The sequence below is a fragment of the Phycodurus eques genome, chromosome 22 (genome assembly GCF_024500275.1).
Source record: "Phycodurus eques isolate BA_2022a chromosome 22, UOR_Pequ_1.1, whole genome shotgun sequence".
Lineage (NCBI taxonomy): Eukaryota > Metazoa > Chordata > Actinopteri > Syngnathiformes > Syngnathidae > Phycodurus > Phycodurus eques.
This window is the reverse complement of record NC_084546.1, coordinates 6,193,509-6,218,703: the sequence shown is the minus strand read 5'-3', so window position 1 is coordinate 6,218,703 and position 25,195 is coordinate 6,193,509. Positions and strand designations below refer to the sequence as shown.

Sequence of the window (25,195 nt, the reverse complement as noted above, 5' to 3'; positions counted from 1 at the left end):
TTTTTTGTAATGTTATACTACAATGTTAGATGACATCAATTATTTAAATTACGCCGTAACAGTGTAATACATAACACTACATAGCCTTCGTTTTTTAAACTTACCGGTTTTCTCCTGAACGCTAGGGGGCGCAAACATAAACGCTGTACAGTAGCTTCGTGTTCCCTCTAACCCAGATGTTGTTCTGACCAAAAACACGCTAACATTTTGCAGTCGTGTTGCTTCTGCAATGGATAAATACAACAAAACGAGTTCACGTGATTTGCTGTCATGTGGCAACGGTGGAGGTAAGTTTTTTTTTTTTTTTTTTTTAAAGATTAAAATGGAGGTCGGCGTTGCTTTTGCGTGATTTAGGTCCAAATAAAAGACGGATGAATTAGTACGTAAATCGGAACGCGCCTTAGCTAAATCATCCATTTTACGTACCTCTTATCCTCACAGTAAATCACTGGATTAAAACCACTTCTCGGCAATGAGCCGATGTAAAACAGTAACTACGGCGGTGACTGAGCGTGCATTCTTGTGACGACGTAAACCGAGGACTCCCTTTGATTTCAGTTTTGTCATTGTGCTGTCTCAGGTCTGGTTGAGAAGTTGCTCCTTAAATCATCAGATGGCCTCAAGACAGAAAGAATCCCACAAAGCAGCGGTGAAATTAATTGTGATCATTGGTTTAATAATACCTTTGGTAAAAATATTCAATTCAGACTTTTTTTTCCTCAAAGTGATGGAACGGCTGCAGTGTTTCCTCCCGCAGATCGCAGAAGCCAATCAAAAGCTGAAGCGGCAGATGGAGGAAACTCCCGCGGGACATTTCAACATAGAGGACGTCGAGACGGCAGAGAAAGTGATCGAGATGGTGAGCGAAAAGCATTCCCGCTTTTGACGACCTGATTTGTGCGAGGTGTTTGAATTCTTCCTCGTGGTTTCCAGGACGTCGCTCTGGTCGAGCTCAGCGGATCGGAGGACGACGACGACGACGACGAGGAGGATTCTTCGGACTCTGAGGAGGAATCCCACATAGTTCTAACTGAGCGCAACCTTAAACTACCGGGGCACAAAGGCAAGAAGGACATAATCAACATTCAGGTTGTGGAGCAGGCGGAGAAATAGTTGTGTCGTCCGTACGGGAGATTTAGAACTTTCTTTGAAGAGGTTTGTCAGGACCTCGCTGCCTCAACTTATTTCAACTCTCCTGTACTGAAATGAAGAGCATCCATCCCCACGGGAACAGTTTGCACTCACTCAGATCGGAGTAAAGTCATTTGCCTTAAAGGTCGGAATAGATCCCGCAACCGCGTCGTGCTCGTCCAACGGGGATTCTGGTTTTTCTCAATTCTCTTAGTTCATTATGAATAACAACGTATGATCTATGTAATAAAAGTGGTCCGCACACCAGTTGATGTTCCAGGGAAGAACTCTTGTATTTTCCAATGACGACAAATAGGTCAACATACATTTACTACACCGTAGAAATCTCATGTTAAATTGTGGATTGATTTCATTGGGATCAAAGTGTCACTGTTCAGGCCAGGAGGCTCTGAGGTTGATGAGAATTAATACGTCGCAGGGGGCCAAGTAGTAAACTCCCAACTCGTTCAAGGCGGACTGCGGCGAGGGGTCGTCCCTTCCCGTCCGATCCCCCGCGTCCTCCCCCGATGAGGACTCTTTGATGAGGTTCCTCAGCAGGATAGCGGAACCCACGTTGAGGCACAAGATGATGCAGGCCTCCTTCACACTGGCGCAGGAAATTTAAGTCAAACAATACATTAACTCTGCTTTTGTGGCAGAATGCTATATTAAAGATATACTGTAGAACACATTACATAAACAGTGTTAAATAGCTCTGGCTACAGTGTCAGTCAAAATTGTGTGTTACAACGATTCATCACAGAGCCCCATTTTTCATCTATTTGTGCTTCAAAGTTTTGAAAATCACCGTTGTGCGAGTTGCATACTGTATTATAATGTGGCTGTAAAAAAAGATTTTCCTTATTTTCATCTCTAATGGAATCTTCTTCCTTGAGATGAATGTAAAATACACTTTTTCAGCACTTGTATACACTTACTGCTTAAAAAAGTTTTCAGGTCTTTTGCAGTAGTGACCAAAAAGAGGGAAAAGATTTCTGATCATGTCGAACTGAAGCTGAGCTGCTCCTCCGTCGCTGAAATGATTGGACAGCACCACCTGAAACAGAAACAAATATGGATCTAGAAAATCTACTTTTCGATCCATGTAAGGCGGGTGAAAAATAGGTGTACGCTTTTTACAGACGACGTGAATAATGCGCAAATAATTTCTTGTTCCCTTGACGTGGGTATTAAGTCAGTTGTGATTCTTTATCCTTTGTGAATTTTGACTTAAAAATGTCAGAGACCTTTTTTAAAGACACCTGGGAACCCCCTTTAAAATTGTCAGGGGGGGGTGCCTTATATGGTAGCTCTCCTTTAAATCCTTACTTCCTGATAGAGAAAGCTGTCCAGTCTCTCTGCAAGGCCCTGCCATGCCAGCTGGAACAGAGACAGACTTAAAACCTGCTGCAGGTTCAACAGACTGTCCCTGATGCAAAGCATCATGGGACACGCAGAACTGGACAAAGACGTGGCGGACATGTCGTGCTGGGACGGATGTGAGAACCACCTGCACGGGGAAGACAACAGGGGCGATTGATGCGGAGCTAAGGCTAATGACTCACCGCTACGACGACAACAACAATCCACACCTGTCTCGGCGGTACGCTTTGGCTTTTTCCGTGACGTCCCTCATGATGCCGTCCAGCAGCCGGCCCGTCATGTCTCCTCGGAGTCGATCCAGCAGGGCCAGCAGGCCGTCGAACAGCGAGCTCTCCAGAGAGGCCAGGCGACCCGTCTCCGTGACCCCGAGGCCTCCCGTTGCCGCCGCCTCGTCGCCCAGGGACACGGCCGCCTGCTGCAGCTGCAGGAAAAACTAAACGAGGCGGAAAAAAGGGTCCGTTTTGGGTCAATAGCCATTTCGGAGTCACGTCGGTAGCTCCGCCCGTGTTGACAACCGCGGAGCCTGAAATGGGACTTACCCAAGACATGCGAAAGGGTCCGGCTGCCCGTTAGAATAGCGCGATGCAATTATCATCAATTTTACCGGGCATTTACGAATAGCAGCGTTCCCAATTAATTACCAAGATACACTTCCGCTAACCGATGAAAAATAAACCGTAGCGATAGATGGTTTTCAAAAACACTCATCTAATCGATACCATGCATTTTCCAGTCGTAGCTGGTGGTCTACTTTATCTCTCCGAGGTAACATTTTCATTTCCCCTGTCTGTGTTCAACTCAACGATAAGACAGATCAACCGAAGCCATTCGTCACAATCGCACAAATCGACTGGGCCTCACCACGTTGTCTCCCCAGTCCGTCAGGATGGTGGAAATGTAGTTGACGGCGTTGAGTATGGCGCAATAGCGCGGTCCGAGCGGGCAGCGCGACTCCTCCTTCATCACCTGGAAGAAACGGAACACAAAAATAGTCAGTCGAGCGCAAACCTCCGCCGAGGCAAAACGACGCTAATTTGGAGTAAAAGTGTCCACCTTCAAACATTATTTACTTCATGGATTCTTTTTTTTTTTACTTTTCAAAATGAGATCTCGCTGGCGGTTATTTTCATTCGTACCGTACGCAGTTAGGTCCAGATATGTGTATTTTCCCTCACGGAGGCAGAACTTCATTACCGTGATATAAACTAACGATAATATTTATACTTATGATTTCAAAATTCCCCAGCTTAACTTTTCGTCGAAATTGACTGGAAACTTTCTGCGCCGTTTTGCAAAACTACTCCTATACGGACGTATTGTTGACATTATTACCTGCGTGAGTCGTATACGGAAGTCATCTACCAGCTCTTTCTGCAGTTCCAGAAACTTCAGCTGTGCAGATGGACAAGGTAATTCCCGGTAGCGGTCTAAGAAAAAAAAGAAAAGAAAAAAAAAAATACAAGAAAATCTAAGAAAAAAAAAAAAGAAACAATTTTTTTCACGACTCATCCTAATGGGGTTAGGTTTACCTGTGATGACCTCGAGCAGGGTCATGAACATTTCGGCACAATCCGGGGACTTCAGCTCATCCATGTCTCGGATGTCTTTGTATTGAGAGCTCCACGCTCCCTCTGCCGACAACATGGCGTCCACCTTCTCCAGCGCCGCTGCGCACGCAACACAGTTAGAACGGCGCCGACCCCCGCGGGGCGATTTGCCCACCTACTCTTCTTCTCCACCGTCAGCCACTTCTGCAGGACGGCGTCATCCAGGAGCAGGTGGAGCAGGCCGGGCAGAGGCGCCGGGTACGAGTGGTTGCGCCGCAGCTCCTTCTCGAACTGCAGCACCTCCTCCACCAGGTGGCAAAAGAGGGTGTCGTCGTACAGCAGGCGGGACGCGTCGCCCGCCACCTTCTCCTGGACTAAAGACACAAGGCCCCGACACAGCTCCGCCTGCGAGATTTTTCATTTTATTACCAGGATCTATTCCAAAGTGTTCTTATATATATATACACATATATAGATTCCATACAAAGCAATATTATGTCTATAAAGCCAGATTTTCTGATACACACCCTGGCATTGATGGTGGCATTGGCTCTGTCCAGGATAGGTTGGATCTTTTCCTCCATGAAGGTTGTGCTGTACCCTACCCACATAAGCACCTGAGTCAGGTACCACTCTGGCTGCAAATGCACACACACAGATGCGCGCAAGGTTCCCAAACAGAATGCAAAGTTTTAAAAGAAATGAGACCGCGATCAACCTTGCCGGGGGAGTTGGTCTGTCGATTGCCGTAGAAGTGATATCGGAACCTCTTGCTGAGCGGCTGCAGCATGATCTGGATCGGCAGGCAGAGCGGAGAAGCTCGGGGAGAAGTAACTGGCCGACTTTCGGCTTTGGAGGGAGGCGACGTCCTCTCAGAGATGAGGTCGTCGCTGGACGGGTGAGGGGGAGGTTAAAGAATCTGAAGGTTTACCGGGTCACTCGATAGACTTGGACAGGATGTTTGCAAGCGGAGGATACGACGTCTGCAGGGCCAGCAGCTGTGTGACCAGAAGCTCCAGCTGACTGGCCAGCTCTTGCCCGTTGGCGGCGGGCGTGAGGGACTGGGTCGGAGGGGAGACGATCGGCCAGTGGAGCTGGGTCAACACCTTCTCCAAATCCCTGAGAATCGCACAGGGTGAGAATGGAAATAAATGCAGACAAATTTCAGATACGCCGCCGGTCCGGTGAAGTGAACAAAATGTCTTACGTTGTTTTACGTAATGTGAAAATTCTGCTAGTTTTGGGGTGGTTTGAATGGATTTCAAATTCGTATCGATGGGGAAAATACATATGAATTTAGTTACGTGCTTCGTCACTGAAAGAATCGCGTTTCTAAGTTCAGGTACCGCTCTGGGTCCCGTTCTTGTATCGATTAATCTGCTGGCGTTTACCCGGCCAGTCGATCCTTGATAATCTTGTGCCAGAAGTGAAGAGTTTCTCGGAGGAAGTCGCGCAGGTGAGAGCATTTGGACTGGCTCAGGCCGGCGTCCGTCACGGCCATGCTCTCCACGGCCCTGATGGCCTCCCACACGCCGCTCGTCATCAGACACTGCTGGACGACGCCGCTGTGGAAACACGGCGCGCGTTGAATCCGAGACGTTCTTTCAAAAAACACGTGTCGAACGTTCTTTTTAGTACCTGAGCTCTTCAATGTGCTGAAGGCAATGTAGGTACTTCGTGTGTCTTTCTATTGTCTCCGCTTGGCCCAGCTTCTGGCTGAGAGCATCCATCCAAGGCTGGGCGCCCTGCAGGTGCTACAAGAGGGAATAGGGAATTGATTATTACAAATATCTGTGGAGGAATTTGGTCAGTTGGAATCGCATGGTATATTCAAAGTACCGTCGCTCAATTTGGGATTTCATAATTGCATCAAACTGGGGAAACTTTTGTTTCTGGGACATTGTAAATTCCCCCCCAAAAAATTTAAGACACACTTTCCAGTGACAACAGTTTGTACAGCGCCTAATACATATAAAATAAAAGCACCGCGCTACTATGTACTACCTGTTGCAGTTTTGTGGAGATGAGTTTCTCCCTTTGCAGAAGTTCTTCCAAAGAAGAGCTGGCATCTTCGGCGGCAGACAGAGCTGCAGACACCTGGGGAGGTACTGAGCTGGATACCGTCAATACCTATGGGACACACCCGAAGCATCATTTCCAACACGTCTCGTCGCAAAGGCTAATTTAACGGTCACCCACCTGCTCTTCCAATATTCTATTCTCCTCTTTTAATTTCTCCAGAAGGCTGCCGACGTTCTTCAGAGATTTGACGTCACTGCCCACCTCTTTCTCTATAAACCCCTCCACATAGTCACGCATTTCGTCGGAAAGGTCCGAAAAACTCGCGTTGTCAGGACAGTCTGTTAAAACGGGATTTAAAGACTCTTCTGACACATTTTCGGTGGTGTTTTCATCGGCTGCGGACGCCGCCATCTTGGCTGTGACAGGCAACGAACTTCCTGCCACGAAAGAGCTTCGTTATTGGGAGACGCTCGTTTTACGATGCGGCGTCCTGCGCGCGGGCGGCGATTTGGAGCTAATGAACGTGTTAACATCACCCCGCCCACCACCCGGGCTTTGAAGTTGATTAAATTTGAGAGACAGCAGTGACTTCTTCCGTCGTACGTTACACGTGTTGTTTTACATGAAACAGTAAATTCTTCCCAATATTTTCCCACAATATGGAAAATGTGTTGAAGATAAATATCTTCTACGGCATGCTATTAGCCTCTTACAGCAGAGGGCGATAGAGACCAAGAAGCCCCTTCGGCTATGAACCGACTTCCGATGAATGTGATCGACATACGACGTTTCGAGGTTATGAACGGTGCTGTTGGTTCGGAGAATACATCGAAGGCACGCTCAGTTACGGCCTAATTGGCTATTTTTTATTCAGATTTCTTACATTGGCAAACTAGGTTTTATTTTAATACAAATATTTATTGGAACTAAAAAAAACGTCTGCGGTGTTAGTTGGAATTTCTGTCTGTCAAAACACTTGTCATATTAAAAATGACACCACCTCTTAAATGTGTGGTCTTACAGGTGCATCTCAACAAATCTATCATTGCATTTATTTCAGTAGTTCAAGTGGAACAATTCCTTCAAAATATGGGAAAAGCCCCACCTAATTTCTCTATTAAAAGGAATTTTCATTGTCACGTAAAATTGTTTTCTCGAAATGGTGAATGTCAGGTTTCCGTTAACTGTAGGCTCTGATTTAAAACTTGAAATGTTCCAATGTGTGTGTGTTCATATGAGTTCGACTTTACGAATTGAACAACTGCAATGAATTTTTCGACTATATTCTAATTTGAATACGCACCCGTATGTTAATAAACGCAATGCCACACACACTGTCAAACACTGACAGTGAGTACCCAGGTGACGTTTGCATCCTGGCAAACTGTAACCAAACCTCCGGGCCCGGATTGCCGTTGAGTCGACCCGCTCCACAGCCGGTCAGCCTGAAGAGGGCGAGGGGCCAACGTGCCAGGGTCGTCCTACGTTTGGGTGAACGTGCGGAAAAAAAAAAAAAAAAAAAAAAATCACATGGCGCCTCCATTCATGACAAGAGCAGTCATCAAGAAAGCAGTCGTCTTCTGCAGAAGGACCCAAACCACCCACATTTGCCTTATACTAAACTAATTCTGGATGGATATTGAAGGCCCTTATTGCCCAAAAGAAGGCTGAATGACTCATCGGAGTCACAAATGTTAAGATTCCGCAGAGTTACTGTATGACTTATTGATTTTTGCATTCTCGTGGTCATCATCACTGTAACTGGGATGATTCTTTACATTTGGCATGGTTACTAGGTCAATTCAAATACATAGTGCAGCGGATAAAAAGTCTACACACCCCTTTTCAAATGCAAGGTTTTTAAAAAATGAGACTGTGATCAACCATTTAAAAAAAAAAAAAAAAAAAAAAAAAAAAAAAAAAAATTTACAATACAGGGGATCCCAAACTAGACATTTTATTCCCCAGGATACAAATTGAATAAAATATCACACGTTATCATTCCATGGACATATACCGCATATCATAAGAACAGAGAAGACAATTTTCTACATCAAATACGAATCCAAAATCTCTCTGCCAAGAAAATGCCCTCCATAAAATATCCTACAGCAGTTTACATTGTCCGCCCGCTGTGGAGACAACACGGTAGACTAGTGGTCGGCCCATCTGCCTCGCAGGCCGGTGGCTTCGAACCTGCGTGGGTTTTCTCCAGGCCTTCTCAAAACGTAACAAAAACATGTACGCTAGATTCATTGAAGACTCTAAAGTGCCCAAAGTTAGCTGACATATGCTGCAGCTTATGTCAGCTAATATGAAACCCAAACGAGAACAAACAACGAAAATGGATGCAAGTGTTTTGGGTCCCCGACCCACAGATTGGGAAACCCTGATCTACTACGTACGTACGTCGGTGACTCAGCCGCTTACGACACGAATTAAAGAGACCGTTGTCTGACATTCAACCGTCTTGGGACACAAAGTGACACAGTGCTCTACGGTGGCATTCTCGGGCCGGTCTTCTCTTCCTGTTAGTGCTCCCGATGACCTTTTTTGACATCTGTTCTTACAGGCTCGCCGCACGGCAGCTGAGTAAACCCCCACGTCGGAGACCGGTAGTATGACATCCCAGCTTTTAATGATGTCACCGCTTCGGAGAGCGCCCGGGGGTGATTCCGATTGTTGCCTGCACGCACGTGGAAGATGACACGTGCATCGCGCCGCACGCGAAGGACGGTCAGGTGCGTTCGAGGACAATGCCGGTTTTCCCAGTACAGCCCGTTTCCCACACTTTTTCGTAAGTCACAGCCATATTCCAAAAGGGGAGAAATAGTGACAGTGACATCAGAACATGAAAGACTTCAATCAGAGAACCTGAAAATGACTGCGCACCGACGTTCCCCATCCCATGTGGAGCGGCTGAAGAGGTGCCGCAAAGGGCGAAAAGCGAAACTGCTCGAAGAGCAGCGTGCCGAACTTGTGAGATAATGTTCGCAAAAAGTGCATTAACAAAGCATTGCGCAAAAGCTGTGAATAATTACGTACATGTGATTTCTTTTTAATAAATTTGCTCATAATCACTCCAAAAATTCATCCCATCATGTATTGTCTGTAGAATTTAGAGGGGGAGAAAAAAAAAAGAAAATAAATCAGGCTGTAACATAAAATGTGGAAAATCCTAGGTGCCTTCTTTACCCTCTACCCTGCACAATAAAACAAGTTTTATTACATTTGCAAAGTTATTATGGAAAGTTGGAACTCAACTTTTGTCATTCTTTCATTTTCTGATTTAAAACCAAAACTGTGGAAAAGTTGCTTATGCTAAAAAAAGATTCACAGGTATAATCCATCCATACAGATATTTATTTTTTATAGCATTTGTCCTCTTTAGGGCCGTGGTTGAGTTTGGCGCACACGCTGGACTGGTTGCCGGCCAATCGCACGGTACATGCGGACGACCGACCGTCGGCACTCACACCTACGGACAATTTAGAATCTTCAATTCAACCTAGATGGATGTTTTTTTTGGGCACGCGTCCGAAGCGCTATTTCAACGCGCCGTCTCGGATAAAAGCTATTCAATATTTTTATTTGATTTTCCAAATCTTGACCAACGACAATAGCATAATAAATATAATAAGTGCTGACTCACATCATTTTTGCCATAAAAAAAAATAAAAAATCCCGTCTCGTTAGCTATGAAGATATTGTTTTACTCATTGAAGGTTGTTTCCTTGTGTGTGATGTCAAGCTGTGATTCATGATTCACAGGAGTACTACGTCAAACGTTTGGCCCCGCTTTAACCTGGCTCCCCCCCACCACCCCTCGCTCTTCCCGTCACTATTAAAGGCAAGAGTCAGAGAGGGACCCTCACTGTGTCATCGGAGAAAGGAGCGCCTCCTCACTTTGCAGGATGCCGGGAAAGCTCACATCAGGTACTTCTATAGCTCTGCGTGCCATCCTTATTCTCTGCGTTGATCTTATCAATTCCTCCGCCTAGTTTGGCTATTATTGGCCGGTCTTACGTCGGGCGGCGGACCGGTTACGGTGACCGCGGCACTCGTCTGTGCCAACGGCCAGGCCGGGTGCCGCGTCCTCTCGCTGGCCAAACTGTTTGACAGAGTCATCCAGCACTCGGCCAGGATGCACAGCATCTCCGATGACCTTCGCTCTGAATTTGTAAGTCACATTCTACAGCAATCCCGTGTCTCCGCGAAGTAAAATGTCAAGTGATTGAGGTCTAATTGAAATTGGTTTTCTGAAAGATTAAGGAAGTCTAATGGAAGATGTTTTCAAACTGTCATGCAAATATCCTAAACACTAATAACTCAATAAATAATTCCCAGACTGTCACTTAAAACTCAGTATTGCGTTCTTAAAACTGTTTACTTACTCGTTCGGATTGGATCTCGCATTGCATTGTAGTACACCCAGTCATCACTGCTGTACTCCCGTGAACGATGACATTTACATGACATCAGACCTTTTGATATTTCCCTGTCGGATGGCCGTGTGCACCGACCAGGAGCAGTACTTCGTGCCTAGTAGGAATCACATTGGAAGGGTCAGTCGCATCTGTCACACCGCCAACCTCCTCACCCCCGACAGCAAGGAGAACGCGGAGAGAATAGCGGTATACTTCGTATGACCCGTCGTTTCCAAAAATATTCTGTTTATTCCAACAATTCCCCTGACAAAGTGTCCTGAATTGGAATTTTCCAATTGTTATATTTGGTACTGCAGCGCGAGGAGCTAACCGAGGTGATCCTGAAGCTCCTGGTGGCGTGGAGGGACCCCCTTTGGCACTTCCACCAGATCGCGGCCCACCGGCACGGCGCGGCTAACTTCAGCTCCGACAAAGCCCTCGAGATGAGCGACATGGTGCGTGAGCTACGCAAAGGCGTGGAGAAAGTGGCCCACAAGGTACTCCACTTCACTCAAGATTTCGCATGATAATGACAACTATTTGGGTATATTTTTCTGTTTCGAGTGTTCCAGCTCACTAAGCCATACATATCTTCGCTATCTTTCTGCTCTACTGTGCGTTCCTTCTCTACCTCAGATGCAGACGCTTGGGATGATCAGCAACTCCGTCAGCAGCCCGTCGTCCCGGGAGGATCTCCCGCCCTCGGAAAACGGCGAGTGGCGCCTGATGAAAGACCACGAGCTCCTCTACTGCTTTCGCCGCGACTCGGACAAAATCCAGAACTACCTGAAGATCCTCAAGTGTCGCATCGTACCCGAGCACGGCTGCTGAACGGAAGAACAGGGGGAAGAATCACTCGTTCGACATCACGGAACCAATTGGAATCGCGACGCTGCGCTTCCAAACTACACGGATGAAGCTGGAGTTTTTGTGAGGGATGTGTAGGAAGCAACACTGAAATCCAGACACTGTGAAAAAAATTCTCCATATGATAAGCACAGACAAGGATTATTGTTTGCACATTACCGTGTATTTCTGTTTCAATGCATATCCAACTATAACGCAATATAAAATGTCGGAACAAACCTTTGTGCTCACCTTGTTAATGAACGATCCTTCGTACTTGACTGCAATGCAACCCATTAGGCATACTGCCACCTTTTAGTACGCAAACCCCATTTTGGATTTGGATCATTCATATCAAAGAAACCACCGCACCCAAGGAAAAACAACCAATCAGAGACAAAATGATTGAGGTGTTATTCATTTGTCGCGCACTGGGGCCAGAGATCTTTTTCCAAGATCATAACATGTACTACTATCAAGTCATAATGACCGTTTCAACAAATATGACAAGAAGTCATTTTTCCCAGATAATGTCAAAATATGATATTGAAGTCAAACAATGAGGAAAGGATGTCAACTTTACTCTCATAATATTACGCCTTTTATTCTGGAAAAAGATGCTTCTACCCCCCCCAAAAAATGTAATAGATCCACCAAATTCTCAAAAACACTTGGGACTATTCTTGTAATAAGTTACGGAGGAGTCATTGTTGTAATATGTTTTTTGACAGGCTGCGACCTCATATGCAAGCAAGCATAAAAAAAAAAAAACAACAACAATACATCCAATTTATTGCCAAATTACTTTGCACAACCCCAACCAACATCCAACTCGCTGGCCAACATCCAACTCGCTGGCCCCAGTTTGAGAACCGCTGCGTTACCTAATTTTGTGGCGCAAGTCAACACACGATCGAAGGGACCATGTGACAATGAGCCCGTGCGGAAGATCGCTTAGAAGTCATCAAACGGGGGAAACAATTGATGTGTGTTTATTAACCGCCTTACGTAGTTAAAAAAAAAAAAAAAAAAAAAAAAAAAATCTATTTCATTTCATTTCAGGATGCGGCCGCTATGTTGATGATCTCTGACCTCCCGGTGCTCTGCTCGACGCAGGCCACGTGGAGGGAGCCGTCCCTGCAACACACACGCAAACCGTTGTAGACGCGCGCGCGACATGTTGGTGATGACAAAAATACCTTTTCATGGTGACCACTGTGTCAATGTTGTGGTGCTCCTTTTTGGGCTCCAGGTCTCGCAATATAATCTGTACGAGCGACACAACAGATGACTTTTAATCTATGACGACGCCACCGTCGGAATCTTACCCCTCTTAACCCCTCCCACATGCGTAAACAATTCAAGCGTATTAAAATGCAATCTTATGAAATATACACAAAAACACCAAATTCCAGTTTTTGCCGAGTATTACCGCACCTTGGCGAGCTTCTCTGGCTGCTCAGAGGCAAATCTCTGGTAAATCTCCAAGCAGAGGGAGGAGAGTTGGCCCCCGCCGCTCAGCGTGCGATTTCGGCGGGCGGGAAGCGGCAGGCCGGACGGAAGGAGCACTGTGAATGCCTCGGCTCCGGATTCGTCCACCTCCTGTCACGCGCACAAAAGACATTTCAACCTAAATTTACAGAATACACCCAAGTATATGATGACAATTCAGAATTGCAAACGTCAAGACGAGCTCACACTCAAGTTTTATCACAAGCGGGCAAATGCTCAATGAGTAGCGGTGCTACAATATGGCGGAAAGAGAAAAGTAGTTTGACAACGCCGAGGTACGAGCTTGGTTTCAGCGGGAATACCTTGACTAGGATGTCCGAGGCAGACGCATCCACTTGGACGGATTCCCCGTCGGCGACGAGGCGGTCCCTGCCCGCCAACAAACCCGCCTGGAGGGCCGCGCCCACCGCGATGACCTCGTCGGGAGGCGCCGAGCTCAGCAGCTCCACATCGGGGAACATGTCGCGCAGCATCTGCTGCAGACGAGGGATCCGCGCCGAGCCGCCGCACAGGATCACCTGCCACACGTACAATTTCAGCATTTATCCTCCCTACCGTCAACAAACGCCCGATTATCAGAATATCCCGATTGATGATCCCGTGGTGTGGGGCGTGTTAAACGGGCAGAAGGGGGGGGGGGGGACATACCTTGTTGATGTCACGAGAGGAGAGTTTGGTCTCCTCTAGCAGGCGTCTGATTGGCTGGATGCTCTTGTTGAAGAGGGAGGAGCAGAGCAGCTCAAATCGAGCTCTGAGGGGAAACACAAACACCACAGTTGGGTTGTTTCAAAAAGATTGAACGAACACACCTTCACTTTCCAAGTTATTTCATTGTATGAGCGCATTTAAAACATCTCGGGAACTGTTTTCCCTTTTGTAAAAATGTCCCAATTTCAATTCCTAGAATTCCACGTTTTCGCAATAACATTCCCAAATCTTTTCAGATTTTTAACACACAACAATTCGCAATTTCACTTCAAACGTTCTGCTCAATCAGGACATTTTGGGGATTATTTCCCCCCCCCCCCCCACAATAAAACTCTTTTTTACATAGTTACCTCCTTCCATGTTTGAACAATTCAATGATTTCCACAGCATTTCAGCCCAGCTTCAACTATTTAGTATTCAGTTCCTAGCCTGCAGAAATGGCATTCTCTCCTCTTAAGATAATATTCTATTTCAATATTTGTTGATAACTTTTAATAATTTGATATGTATCGGTGTATATATATATTTCCCCCCCTCTTAATTTTCTTGCCGCTCACCTGGAGACATTGCAGTCAAAGTCAACGCCATCGTGCAGGGAGTCCACAAAGCAGTTGGCCGATCCCAGCGTGGACAGGGAGTGCTTGGCCATGTCCGCTCCGTTCATCAGCTTTAGCATTGCGCGGGCGTTACTGGTCACGTCGTGTCTAAAAGTGCTGCACCGTGCACATAAACAAAAAGGGGGAAAGGAGAAGGAGCACAACAATGTATAGTACAATGTATAGTACATAAAAAGTGCACTATCGTGACGGATCGGCAGGTACCGTTTGAACTCGGCGGCGAGGTGCTGGGCCAAGGCCTGCGTGAAGCTTTCTCCGCCGATGCTGTGGTCCGTCTGGGTGTTCAGGACCCGGAACATTCCTCCGTTCACCTGTAGCGCGGTCACGCTCAGAGACGTGCCGCCCAGTTTGTATACCAGAACGTGGCTGCAGACAAAAAAAGAGATGGATCAAAGTGGGAGGGGGGAATAAATACACTCATCTAAAAGATATAAAATATTAATAATAGATACGTAGAAATGAGCCGGGTACCTTTTTGGAGCAGAACAGTCCTGTCCGATGTTATAGGCTAAAAGAGCAGCGGCGGGTTCGTGGATCAACCTGAGGACATTGAACCCCGCGGCTTCAGCGGCCTCCCTGCGCGACCAAAATGCCAGGTTAACACGGAACGACGACAGATGAAACATGGTGTGACCGACCTCAGTGCGCGCTTCTGAGGGTGCCCAAATTCAAACGGGACGGTAATGACGGCATCGGTGACATCGGAGCCCAGAGCTGACTGTGCAGTTTCTGGAAAAACAAATATTAAGCATAAGTATCGAATACGTGTCCACTTGTGTTTGTCAACGTGTGTTACCTTTCATCTTGTGCAAAATGAGTTTGGCAACGTCCTCCGGAGAAAAATACTTTCGTTGTTCCCCTGCCGTAATCTCGTAATATGGCTTCCCTGATCGGTTTACCACCTGTGTAGAACGCATGATGCTCACAAGTTTAAACTGAAACATTTTAAGGGTAAGATGACATTTTAACAAACAAAAACAAAAACCTCACCTGGCACTTGGTCTGTGATTTATGAGCTTGCGTCTCTGCATCGTCAAAGCTGCTCATTACGAAACACCATCGGTCAATAAACTTAGGTCAGTAAACAGTAAAATGGTTATTGAACTACTGTATTATTAAGAGTATCACAGCCACACAAACAAGAAGAAAAATAATGACAAATATGCTGACTTGAAATATCAATCCAATGTTGAAAATGACTTTTTGTTATATTATTTTTTATCTCGAAAACACATGCAACTTCATTCTCTTAATGTTCAAATTAAAAAAAAAATTAACTAACTGAATTTATTCTCATAGGGGCCGTTAATCTTAAAAATATTCAAAGTGTATCTTCAAAATTGCATTTTATCGCTAAAATATTTGACTTTATTCTCGTAATCTTATTCGTTTTAGTAATATTGAAAATATTCCACTTTACATTAAAAAAGAGCCGCCATTTTATCTAAAAAAAAAATACTAATAAAATACACTACTCTTTCCCCCCTTAACATGGCGAATTTCACTTTTCCAGTGTGGCTCCAATAATCTTTCGTATAAATTCTTCCCTCGTCGGTCTTAAACAGAAACAATCCGAAAAGGTTGCGTCACCTTCTGCCCAGCACTTGCTTGACCTTGTCAACCGTGTTGGCGGCGTTGCGGACCCGCCCTTGTTTCGCTGCAATGCCCACAAGCTGCAGAAGACAAAGGCATGCGTTAAATATTTCAGGCGTCCTCATGAGACGTCGCAGTAGAGACGGGCGATTCGTCGACTTCATCGATTAATTCAAAATTTTATTTTTGGGCTAACTATTTCAAAGTTTGTGTCTTCCATTAACAAAGTGACTACTTGACACGTTATCTGTAAAGCAACTATTTATTGATTTCTATTATTTATGTGGAACTTTAATACTGGGGGAAAACCCCTATTTGGCATCAGGAGAAATAAAGCCAATCCCAAAAGGAGTGAAAAAATAGTTTTTGGTTCCCCCCCACTGCCATATTTCCCAGGCTTTGTGGAACATTGAAACCAATTTAGACCAGGAAAAAAATATATAATAACTGGAATATTTAATATCATCATCCATTTTTAATGAATCGTACCTGCTCATTGTCTCTGTAGGCGACCACAGCTGGAGTCACTCTGTCTCCTGCGTCGTTGGCAATGACGTCAGCCCGACCGTCCTACACACACGTAAGTATTGAAACCAGATTCTAACAAACAAAACTGGAAGAAGAAGAAAATGTAACGGTCTAACAACCGGTTAAAACGACGAAACAACACACAACTAGTATGCACTCAGCTCGGCTATACGGCACCTCCGTGGAAGTTAGCATGTTAGCATTTGTCCGAAATAGAGACCATTTCTATCGAAATATAACTAATACTGCTCCTGACTTATGGCAGCAATGCAACGATAACGCGAAGAGGACGTCACCGGGGAGAAGTTACTCACCTTCAATATCGCCACACAAGCGCACGTGTAACCGAAGTGAACGCCGATAGCGGCCATGCTGAACCAACTGGAGCCGGCGTCACGTGGCCGCGACGCGTGCAAACGACATCCGGGGAAGATTTTCACTACAAAAGCAGTCAAATTATGCCTACAAAATAAGTTTTGTTCAATTTGAAAATTCTACACTGTACAACTACTGAGAGTGGGGGGGAAAAAAGAGTAGAAAAATTAGTTCAAGGACATAAAGCATCATACCAAGCAACCAATCAAGGATGAAAGTGAACATATGTCCTGTAAGTTAAACTGCTCAACCAGGGGCGATTCTATGGGAGGTTTAGGGGTGCTGAGCTCCTGGACAGGCAAGATACGTGCTCAACATTCATTGTAAAATCCACGCGTCCGTTCAAAAACGTTTGCCTATTGATGCCACGAGATGACGGCAAAGCACTTTTTTTCTATTAGACAAGGCTATGGCCTGACAAAATGACGCTCCTCCCCTCACTTCAACATAGTTGCTCGACACCGAGATGCCACCAGATGGTGGCAAAGCAATATTTTTTAGATTAGACATGGCTCTGGCCTGAGCTGGTGACCTTTACAGCACATAAGAGAGCCGAAAGTTCCTAATTCTTAGGCCAAAGCACACAAAAAATGACAAGTCCATAGACGTATCCGCTATTGTACAATTAATGTGTCATATTACTTGTGAAGACAGTGACGTTGAGCCCTGTGTCTCCAGGGCCAAAGGGAACACACTCGGTTTGGGCCGTTCAGCTATTAATAACAGCAAACACCGCGCCATGTCGCCGCTTCTCCTCGGCACTCTGCTGCTTTTAAACGGGGTGTCTTGTTCCAAGGCAGGAAACTGTGAAGGTACCGAAGAGTCTGTGTGATTTAAAAATCCATATTGCGTGTACCTGATATCAACAGCCATTGGGTGGACTGTACTGTATATTGCATGCAAGGCTGAGGCCCAACCATGGCCTGTTCTATAAAAGCACCAATAAGTAAGCATGTTTTATGACCGCCGACAATGATTCCGGTTTGCAGTGTGCGTGGGGTTTCTTCGAGGACTTTATGGAAGCTTGTCGTCGACCCGCAAAGAGCTGACTCCTGCTCTGGTGGAGGAAGAACTGTTCCGGGCTTGCTCTGCCGCCCGTGGCAAGGAGGCGAGGCTGGTGAGAACATGCACACTATACGAATGGAAGGGGGGGAGATTACAGTGGAAAGATCGGGAATAAGTCACTCGGTGCACTTAATACAATTATTAAAAACCATATTATATATATATATATGCACACAGTATGCATCAATATTTACACACATACACATTTACATTGAAATGACTTTATTTTTTTATTTCTAGTATCATTCAAATATGTTAAGACATCAACTAATCAAATTCAAAAAAATTACATGTACATATACAAGTGTATATAAAGAAAAATGGTATATCTAGTTATTTTACTAAATCAATCACACTCCATAATATAAATTGTATGCTCAATTTTGGTTAAACTTTTTCTTTACATGATTTTTTAAAATTAGTATCTCATATACTATGCTGTATTCAGTTACATGTAAAACAACATTTTGCCATGTTTCTTTTTTGCAGTCAGATTTTATTTGGGACACACCAACATTTCGCCTAATATCGAGCGGACGATATGAACAGACGCACAGTCAAATTACACAAACGTGCTCTTTTATAGCCCATGATACCGAAAAGAAGAATTCCATTTGGGGGATAATGGCCTGTATGTGTGTCCCAGTGTTACTACCTAGGAGCCAGCAGTGACGCAGCGACCCGCGTCACTGCATCCGTGTCTCAGCCTCTGGCTTCCCACGTTCCCGTGGAGAAGATTTGCCAGCGCCTAAGCAGCAGGGACACGCAAATATGTCAGCTCAAACATGGTAACATATGCTCACATCTATTTGGGGTTATATGGTTTAAAGCCTTTTTTTTCCCCCTCCCCCAGAGCCTGAGCTGAGGGATTTGAGCAGCGAAGGCTTGAAAAAGATGCGAGTGGTGGAGCTGAGGAATATTTTAGCCTCGTGGGGAGAGGAGTGCCGAGGATGCCTGGAGAAACACGAGTTTGTCAGCCTCATCCTGGAGAAGGCCTCGTTTCAGAGTCATAAAGTGGAACTGTGAATTATTCCGTGACCGAAATGCAATACAAATCTAAACGAAAGCTTTATTTTTAATTCCAGAAAAGTGGTCCAACACATCACAGAGCAGAGAAATAGATCTTAACTATAAATACTGACCAGAGCAAATCTGCACAATGATAGAGAATTTACAGAGTCAGATTGAGATTCCTCATAGAATGGGTGTGGAACGTTTCACTTTCTCTCCAAGTCTCCAACAACTACCATGTCACAAAAAACAAACGACAAGAGTTCTTAGTGTGATGCTCAGCTTTTGCTCTTAGTTTTTTTCTTTTTGTTTGTGGTGCAGGCGGCGGGAGGCGCTGGGTTCACTGGAGGGGCTCCCAGCTTCTTGGTTTTGGCCTTTTTTACTTTCTCCTTAATGGCGTCAATGTCCAGCTTGCTTTCCACAGGAGCTGAAATTGCACACATGAATACATTTTAGCCCGACAGTTACACCCCACGTATTTACGGTTCGGAATTCTCAAATTCACGGATGAGTTGATCCACCCATCCGCTTTCTGTATTTGTGCGATGTGCTAATGCGCATATTTGTTTGCCCGTGTGTGATGTCGTGTCAGTTTGTGCTCGTGTGTTATTCGAGCTCATATGCTAGCTAATACGACTGATGTGCTCTGCCACCATCTTAACCCGAATTCCAAACCTCTTTCGGGGCGTGTCAATTATTTGCAGTTTCGTTATTCGCGGCAGTTGGATACGTCCGTGTGAGACACACAGCAAGTGTGCATTTCTACCTTTCGTCTTCTTCAGTAAGGGTTTCTCTTTAGGAGGAATAAAAGCTTTGTTCCTCTGCTCCTGCTTCTTGGTCAGCGCCTCGGCTTGCTTCACCTAAGTAAATCACAATGGCGTATTTGTCAGATAATGGTCTCGTTTGACAAGGAAGTCATTCACACAGAAGTGAACTTGCCTTTATCTCTTCCATCCTCTTCCTCTTTTTAACGCTTTCTCGCAGGAAGAATTCACCCGTGGCCAGTTCCTTGTCAATCTTTTAACGGAACAACATGTATGAATGGTAACGTTTAAATGGCAACATTTAAGCGCTGGCGCGCGTGCCCACCTGGCTGTCTGGCTGTTGTGGCGGGAAGGGAGTGTACTCTTTCTTCACGCTCTTCTTCTTGGGCTCCTTGCGCTTGGCCAGATTCTTGTGTCGGAACTTGGGCAGGAAGCGCTCCCAGTTCTGCAAGCGGAGCTCGGGGTCTTTGGACAGTTCCCGTTTGATCATCAGCGTCTGGCGGTGCCAGCAGAAAGAGGAAAGAATTTAAAAAGGCACTCAGAACTTTGCGGCAGGATGCGCCGGACATCGTTTTTGTGCCCTCAGCTCCGAGTTGAGCCAACCCTGGCAGTCAAACCCAGAGAGAGTCGATGTCTGTCAGGAGGGTCAGAACAAGGATGAAAACACCATCGTCATCGGGCACACGAAAAGGAAGGGAGTCCGGGAATCACGCGAGCGGCCGTTTTTGTGGGTCGTACCTTGATGTTGTAGATGGGGTGGATGTTTTTCATCGTGTCCGTGACAACCTTGCGCACCTATACAGGAACATACCAACATAATCGTATGAACCTTTACCATCTCCTTTGCCTATAAAATAAAAGCAAAAATCCTGTAGCCCTGCGGTTACCAGACAGGGGTTGCAAAGTGCTAACCTCCTTCAGGCCGTTGTAGGGTCCCAGGGCGGACACAGTGTTGCCCTGAACCATCACGTAGCAGTTGGTCAGCAGTTCCAAAGCCTGGACAAGACAGCAACACAAACGACTTCATTTGAACAAATAAATCTTAGTGCTTCATATGGAAAAAAAAAGTGCCTTGACGTAATTTGGGGGATCACGATGATGTTGGTAAAAACACTACGGTTGCTTAGAAGCGCGTATGACATACGGCACACGGTACGTTAGGACTCACTTTTAAGGTGGAACCTTTCGGGCCGATAAGACGCTGTCTTCGCTTCACAAATCGCTCTGTGTTCCTCACCAGGGTCCCTACTTTGATGATGTCACACGCCACGTCGTCTTGTAATATCCGTACGGCCTTGTGGCGAAAAGCAAACAAATGCATATATGGAATATTTTTACAGCTGAAGGTAAAGTTCTCTATTTTGACAAAGGGAAACTCACATGTTCAAATGGAACGCTCCTGGCAAGCAACTTGATGAGATCCCTGGCTCTGATGATGGCGTACGGGTCAAAGGTTTTCCTTGTGGTGCAGACAGTCATGCTGCCCTCAATCAGGTCCAGGGAGGCTTTTATATACTGAGGGGAAAAAAACAAAAACAAAAAACAACCATCTGAGTTTTGGGACTAATTTGTTTCAGTGACAGGACATTTTGTGGCATACTCACAGTTTCTCCCAAAGCCTTCTCCACCAGCGGCCAGCAATCTTTCAGGTAGGACTCTCGGTATTTTGGGAATAGGGTGGCGAAGCTGCTCTCGTCCAACATACCGCGCGGGTTGTCGTCTTTGGTAAAGGGCTCCTCTTTCCAGCCGTCGGGGACAGTCAGGAGATCGGCTTCATCCGCTGTGCGACAGAAATCAGCATCATTGGAGATGATGTAGGAATGTAATGTTTCTTTACAATTATTGTGAAAAACAGCAGTTTGAGTCACGGGTAAAGAAAGCGGATTCTAAAGCAGTGTTGGACAGGTCCGAAGGAAGGCATAATAAGTAGATTTCGGCAGAGGAAGGCAGGACAAAATGTATTTAAAAAATGTATTTTAAAAAAATAAAAATAAAATAAAATCTTGTGTTTTTTTGTGGACATTTTGATATTTTAAAGTCTCCGGCATAGCGACGTGTGACCCACCCTAATATATTGATCCTACGTAAGTCTCTTTGCTGTGGATAAGATGCCCGGGTCGGAGTTCGATACAAGAGAATTCACTCATGAAGGAAAGAGTACATCGAAATGACATCTCAAGAATTCTACTCATACACCAACATGGACAAAGATCACCCATTTTCCGTACCGCTTATCCTCACTATTGTCATTCAAATTAACGAGCCAAATGCTGTTTATAAACATTGCAGCATGTTGCTAGGTATTAGCTTTGGTGCTAATTGCATGCATGCCCTCCCATCCAACCTGTGAACAAGCTTGAAGATTCGCAATGATTCAAATTCCTCTTCGCGCCAAGAGTGTATTTTTAACAATACATGGCCTACAACACGTAGAACTTACTTTGTTTTTTGTCGTTTTTTAACTTATTCACAGCTCGCGCTTCATTCACGCCGTCCTTTGCATTTCGAGACGCCATCTTTGAGTAGGGGCGGAAGTGACCCGATTATTTTCTTCTTCGGTGATTTTCACGCAAGCGTGACGAGACGAGCGGGCTACACTCTGCCACCATCAGGCAACAAATTATGCAGCAATTATTATCCAGTTACAGTGTGAGAATGAACAAAAATACGTCCTATTATATAACCAGTTATTCACAAAGAAATAACCCACTTATGCCTTAATGGTGGAAAGGCAGAGTAGAAATGAACAAACAAAAGTGACAGTTTCAAACACTTTATTTCTTTTGTTGCTGTGCATAAAAAGCCATAATAGCTTTGGTTGCACTCACAGACAGTACTGCTAATCCCAAAATGCCCACTAACCCCACCACAATGATGATCATTGTCATGCTCTCTGTCCCTGCAAAAAAAGAAGAAAAAAAGAAAGGTGCACATTTCAGTATCAGAAATTGCAATATTACAAATTTAAATTTGGACCACACAGTCAAAACCAGACAACCTGACGAACGTTAACTCACAGGAAGATTGCTGGACTCGTGCCGCATCTCGACTGAGCACCAGAGGTCCGGCAGATACCACAGCAGCTCTTTTCGATTTCGTGTCCATCGCAAGGCCGGCCGTTCTCTTGGCTCGTTGAGGGCCGGTGCAGTTCTAGGAGTTTGGAGGAACAAAGCGGGGTTATTTTGAGAGAAAACCTCTTAAAACCGTGGCACAGAATTACAGAAACTTGTTCTGAGACTATGGCGAAAGGAGCTCCAGAACGTAAAGCAATGAAATAAAAGTCCGAAATCGCAACAGAATATCCATGACCGGCCAAAGACAATTGTTCTTCGCTTTCGCATGTAATTCCATTAATGACATCTACAACTTGTACAGAGTAACATTACCTTTGTACAGTTTTCTTTAAGTCCGCATATGCTGGCCAAGCAGTGAAAATAAAGGGGCAGTTCTTGCGGCATGTGGAACATCTGCACGGCGAACCTGCTTTTCTGAGCCACGCCATTCACAGACAGCCACCGGAACGTGTAGTCGATGGGACAACTGAAGGGAACAAATGAGCCAAGTCATTGCACATTTCATACTCTGGGACGAAACGTTGAATTCCCCCTCACCCGTCCTTCAGGAAAACGCCCTGAACTTCATCCTGCGGGTCGCTGGTCTCAGTGGCCCAGCAGGACTCCACGTGCAGCAGGACGTTGGAGGTAAAAGAGGCGTTGGCGTCCAGGGCAACCTGGAAGTACAGCGTGTCCTCCGGGTCCATGCTGGCAAATTCTTGAAAACTGTTGCGAAAGGACTTGTCGCCGAACAAGTCCATGGTCAGGCCGAGCTGCAGGGAGGCGTTGAACTCCACCAGGGAGTAGGACTTGAACCTACAGAGCAAACAGATCAGCGCTTGTGCAAAGTGTTTCTTTGTTGTTGTCGTTTTTAACCACAATGGCCAACTTCATCAAAAACAAGGCGACGGATTTATTCCTCAGAAGTATACAATTTGAACATTAAAAACCGCTTAAGATAAATGCATTTACACAATCCAATCAAAATGTATTTATTGCACATAAGTTTAATAAAAATTGCACCAAAATGTTTAAAAACAAAAGCATTCTCCAGGATTAAATGCAAACATATTGGATTTAAGTTAAATTCAACTGAGATGTATTTTACAAAATGTATGCTACTACTTGTAACGTAAAAACATTTTACTGGGTTAAGGGAAATTAAGCCACTGTAGTCTGTAACATTAAGCACAGTTTCAACATTAACGAAGATTGTCTTAAAACGATATAGGTAGTCCAAAAATAATATTCTGGGTATGATATTTTGACCTCAGTTCGTGTTTGGCAATTTTATGCGCCACACCACATTCGGTGGCTTTGAGTCTATGGCTGCAGGCTTGATGGCGGGGGGGGGGGGGTCATGTTTTATTTAGCCAGTGGTGTGACTAAGCAGAGATTAAGCGCTTCGCGTGTTGAATGCGACTCACCATTTCAAATCAATGCCGACGTGGGCGTCGCGAATATAATGCAGAGGGTAGACGCACTTCCAGATCACTTTCAGGTCCCGCCGGCTGATGGCTTCCTCCTTGGTCAAGGAGACCGCGAGAGTGTTTTGGAATTCAATGTGAGTTTTGTTCACCTGTGAAAACACCATCAGGTTATTTTACATAAAAGGTCTTTTGGCGGGAGAAAAAGTCTCATTTTATATACTTTCCAAGGTTTTATTTCCGCAGAATTTTTCATGTGATAATTCGGATTTGTTTTTTAGTGTGCTCTTACAGAGCACAATTGGGATCATTCAAATGCAAATCCAGCCTTGGGAATGTTAGGGTTAGGCCGCTCACCCGCCTCTTCGTCCCACATTCCGAGCCGTGTCGGGGAGTGCGGAAGTGGAACAGCGATCCGCTTTCCTCCACTTGGCAGGTGCCGTTGTTCAGCACGACTTCGACCTTCCCGCCGATGTACTCGGTCAGGTAGGGTTTGGCCACGCCACCGGTCATCACTTTCTCCAGACACTGACTGAAAATGCCTCTCTCTGCGGAGACACGTGTGACTTTTATAGGTCAGCCGCAGAGACAAACGATCAGACTTTGGAGGACTACAACGTGACAGCGCGTTCCTTCCTTTTAAAAAGGTCAGATTTAAATTTGTGGCGGATGCCTCGAAACTGAAATGCCGGTGCTAAAATATTTCACCCTTCTTCCAAGAAGAAAAGTAGCACAAATGATTTGCTGTACCGTTGCAAACGGGGTGGGAGGGCACTGGGGCCTGAAGCACAGCGCTCACGTCATAGTAGCCCAGATTGCACACGCAATGGAACGAGCCCAGAGTGTTGACGCACTCGGAGTTCTGCGGACACGACGCTCGGGCGGATGTCGCGCAAACATCTGGACCTGAGAGAAGAAACCATTCCAGAAAACGCAAGACCACTAACTGCTTTCACCACCATTTTGTTTCCGCCTACCATCCCAGTAAAGGACTCCGTCCCTAACGGAAACGTAAGCGCTGTCCCGGGACGCGATGTAATCCATGTGAAACCGAACCGGCAGGGGCATGTCGTCGTCTCGGTGGGACGCGTCGAAAAGCATCGCCTGAACCTGCGTTTTGTCGGTCTCGAACGCGGGTTCCATACCGATCACCTCCACGCGGATCGGTGGGCGCACCTCACTCAAC

General features: G+C 45.6%; 6 protein-coding genes across 7 annotated transcripts; 3 read left to right on the top strand and 3 right to left on the bottom strand.

Annotated features, from left to right (window-relative positions):
• The first annotated feature begins 173 nt into the window (after positions 1–173).
• On the top strand, positions 174–1,408 carry nopchap1 (NOP protein chaperone 1). Its single transcript, XM_061667899.1, has 4 exons — positions 174–287; positions 581–649; positions 726–859; positions 934–1,408. The coding sequence occupies exons 1-4, from the start codon at positions 230–232 to the stop codon at positions 1,111–1,113; spliced, it is 441 nt and encodes a 146-aa protein (XP_061523883.1). The 5' UTR covers positions 174–229; the 3' UTR covers positions 1,114–1,408.
• rint1 (RAD50 interactor 1) lies at positions 1,400–12,611 on the bottom strand. Of its 2 annotated transcripts, XM_061667896.1 has the most exons (18): positions 12,556–12,611; positions 11,142–11,337; positions 10,478–10,625; positions 6,261–7,564; positions 6,066–6,191; positions 5,700–5,815; positions 5,453–5,626; positions 5,040–5,180; positions 4,780–4,951; positions 4,589–4,699; positions 4,241–4,466; positions 4,044–4,181; positions 3,847–3,941; positions 3,376–3,480; positions 2,724–2,947; positions 2,461–2,641; positions 2,070–2,188; positions 1,400–1,738 (listed from the first exon to the last, which is right to left on the bottom strand). In XM_061667896.1, exons 4-18 carry the CDS (start codon positions 6,492–6,494, stop codon positions 1,519–1,521), a joined length of 2,382 nt encoding a protein of 793 aa, XP_061523880.1. In that variant the 5' UTR covers positions 6,495–7,564; positions 10,478–10,625; positions 11,142–11,337; positions 12,556–12,611; the 3' UTR covers positions 1,400–1,518. The 2 variants fall into 2 exon arrangements, with proteins under 2 accessions (XP_061523880.1, XP_061523881.1); XM_061667897.1 differs by lacking the exon at positions 10,478–10,625.
• Positions 9,959–11,440, top strand: prl2 (prolactin 2). Its single transcript, XM_061667900.1, has 5 exons — positions 9,959–10,019; positions 10,085–10,263; positions 10,610–10,717; positions 10,828–11,007; positions 11,147–11,440. Exons 1-5 carry the CDS (start codon positions 9,998–10,000, stop codon positions 11,339–11,341), a joined length of 684 nt encoding a protein of 227 aa, XP_061523884.1. The 5' UTR covers positions 9,959–9,997; the 3' UTR covers positions 11,342–11,440.
• hspa14 (heat shock protein 14) lies at positions 12,147–16,713 on the bottom strand. Its single transcript, XM_061667898.1, has 14 exons — positions 16,629–16,713; positions 16,276–16,356; positions 15,784–15,866; positions 15,184–15,232; positions 14,990–15,095; positions 14,832–14,922; positions 14,665–14,769; positions 14,398–14,559; positions 14,134–14,289; positions 13,517–13,619; positions 13,171–13,386; positions 12,794–12,958; positions 12,556–12,623; positions 12,147–12,493 (listed from the first exon to the last, which is right to left on the bottom strand). The coding sequence occupies exons 1-14, from the start codon at positions 16,683–16,685 to the stop codon at positions 12,415–12,417; spliced, it is 1,521 nt and encodes a 506-aa protein (XP_061523882.1). The 5' UTR covers positions 16,686–16,713; the 3' UTR covers positions 12,147–12,414.
• A 201-nt stretch (positions 16,714–16,914) lies between these two features.
• Positions 16,915–18,780, top strand: LOC133397498 (mesencephalic astrocyte-derived neurotrophic factor-like). The gene is made up of 5 exons (XM_061668461.1): positions 16,915–16,921; positions 17,340–17,501; positions 17,679–17,806; positions 18,401–18,542; positions 18,608–18,780. Exons 1-5 carry the CDS (start codon positions 16,915–16,917, stop codon positions 18,778–18,780), a joined length of 612 nt encoding a protein of 203 aa, XP_061524445.1.
• On the bottom strand, positions 17,984–22,058 carry krr1 (KRR1 small subunit processome component homolog). The gene is made up of 10 exons (XM_061667771.1): positions 21,970–22,058; positions 21,134–21,309; positions 20,910–21,044; positions 20,698–20,823; positions 20,442–20,525; positions 20,268–20,324; positions 19,855–20,025; positions 19,705–19,782; positions 19,532–19,625; positions 17,984–19,192 (listed from the first exon to the last, which is right to left on the bottom strand). Exons 1-10 carry the CDS (start codon positions 22,043–22,045, stop codon positions 19,044–19,046), a joined length of 1,146 nt encoding a protein of 381 aa, XP_061523755.1. The 5' UTR covers positions 22,046–22,058; the 3' UTR covers positions 17,984–19,043.
• Between the last annotated feature and the right edge of the window lie 3,137 nt (positions 22,059–25,195).

Excerpts from the sequence above, each read along its gene's own strand:
- LOC133397498 (XM_061668461.1), top strand. Across the intron at positions 17,502-17,678 it reads CAAGGCAGGAAACTGTGAAG|TGTGCGTGGGGTTTCTTCGA; the intron begins GTACCGAAGAGT and ends TCCGGTTTGCAG. Across the intron at positions 18,543-18,607 it reads AATATGTCAGCTCAAACATG|AGCCTGAGCTGAGGGATTTG; the intron begins GTAACATATGCT and ends CCCCTCCCCCAG.
- prl2 (XM_061667900.1), top strand. The coding sequence starts at position 9,998 with ATGCCGGGAAAGCTCACATCAG. Across the intron at positions 10,020-10,084 it reads GCCGGGAAAGCTCACATCAG|TTTGGCTATTATTGGCCGGT; the intron begins GTACTTCTATAG and ends TCCTCCGCCTAG. Across the intron at positions 10,264-10,609 it reads ATGACCTTCGCTCTGAATTT|GAGCAGTACTTCGTGCCTAG; the intron begins GTAAGTCACATT and ends TGCACCGACCAG.
- rint1 (XM_061667896.1), bottom strand. The coding sequence starts at position 6,494 with ATGGCGGCGTCCGCAGCCGATGAAAACACCACCGAAAATGTGTCAGAA. Across the intron at positions 4,952-5,039 it reads CTGCTGGCCCTGCAGACGTC|CGACGACCTCATCTCTGAGA; the intron begins GTATCCTCCGCT and ends TCACCCGTCCAG. Across the intron at positions 4,467-4,588 it reads ATGCCACCATCAATGCCAGG|GCGGAGCTGTGTCGGGGCCT; the intron begins GTGTGTATCAGA and ends AAAATCTCGCAG.
- krr1 (XM_061667771.1), bottom strand. The coding sequence starts at position 22,045 with ATGGCGTCTCGAAATGCAAAGGACGGCGTGAATGAAGCGCGAGCTGTG. Across the intron at positions 20,824-20,909 it reads GGAGCGTTCCATTTGAACAT|GCCGTACGGATATTACAAGA; the intron begins GTGAGTTTCCCT and ends TTTCGCCACAAG. Across the intron at positions 20,526-20,697 it reads CGAAAGGTTCCACCTTAAAA|GCTTTGGAACTGCTGACCAA; the intron begins GTGAGTCCTAAC and ends TGTCTTGTCCAG.
- hspa14 (XM_061667898.1), bottom strand. The coding sequence starts at position 16,685 with ATGGCCGCTATCGGCGTTCACTTCGGTTACACGTGCGCTTGTGTGGCG. Across the intron at positions 16,357-16,628 it reads CTTGTGTGGCGATATTGAAG|GACGGTCGGGCTGACGTCAT; the intron begins GTGAGTAACTTC and ends ACGTGTGTGTAG. Across the intron at positions 14,923-14,989 it reads CATTTTGCACAAGATGAAAG|AAACTGCACAGTCAGCTCTG; the intron begins GTAACACACGTT and ends TTGTTTTTCCAG.
- nopchap1 (XM_061667899.1), top strand. The coding sequence starts at position 230 with ATGGATAAATACAACAAAACGAGTTCACGTGATTTGCTGTCATGTGGC. Across the intron at positions 288-580 it reads GTCATGTGGCAACGGTGGAG|GTCTGGTTGAGAAGTTGCTC; the intron begins GTAAGTTTTTTT and ends GTGCTGTCTCAG. Across the intron at positions 860-933 it reads CAGAGAAAGTGATCGAGATG|GACGTCGCTCTGGTCGAGCT; the intron begins GTGAGCGAAAAG and ends CGTGGTTTCCAG.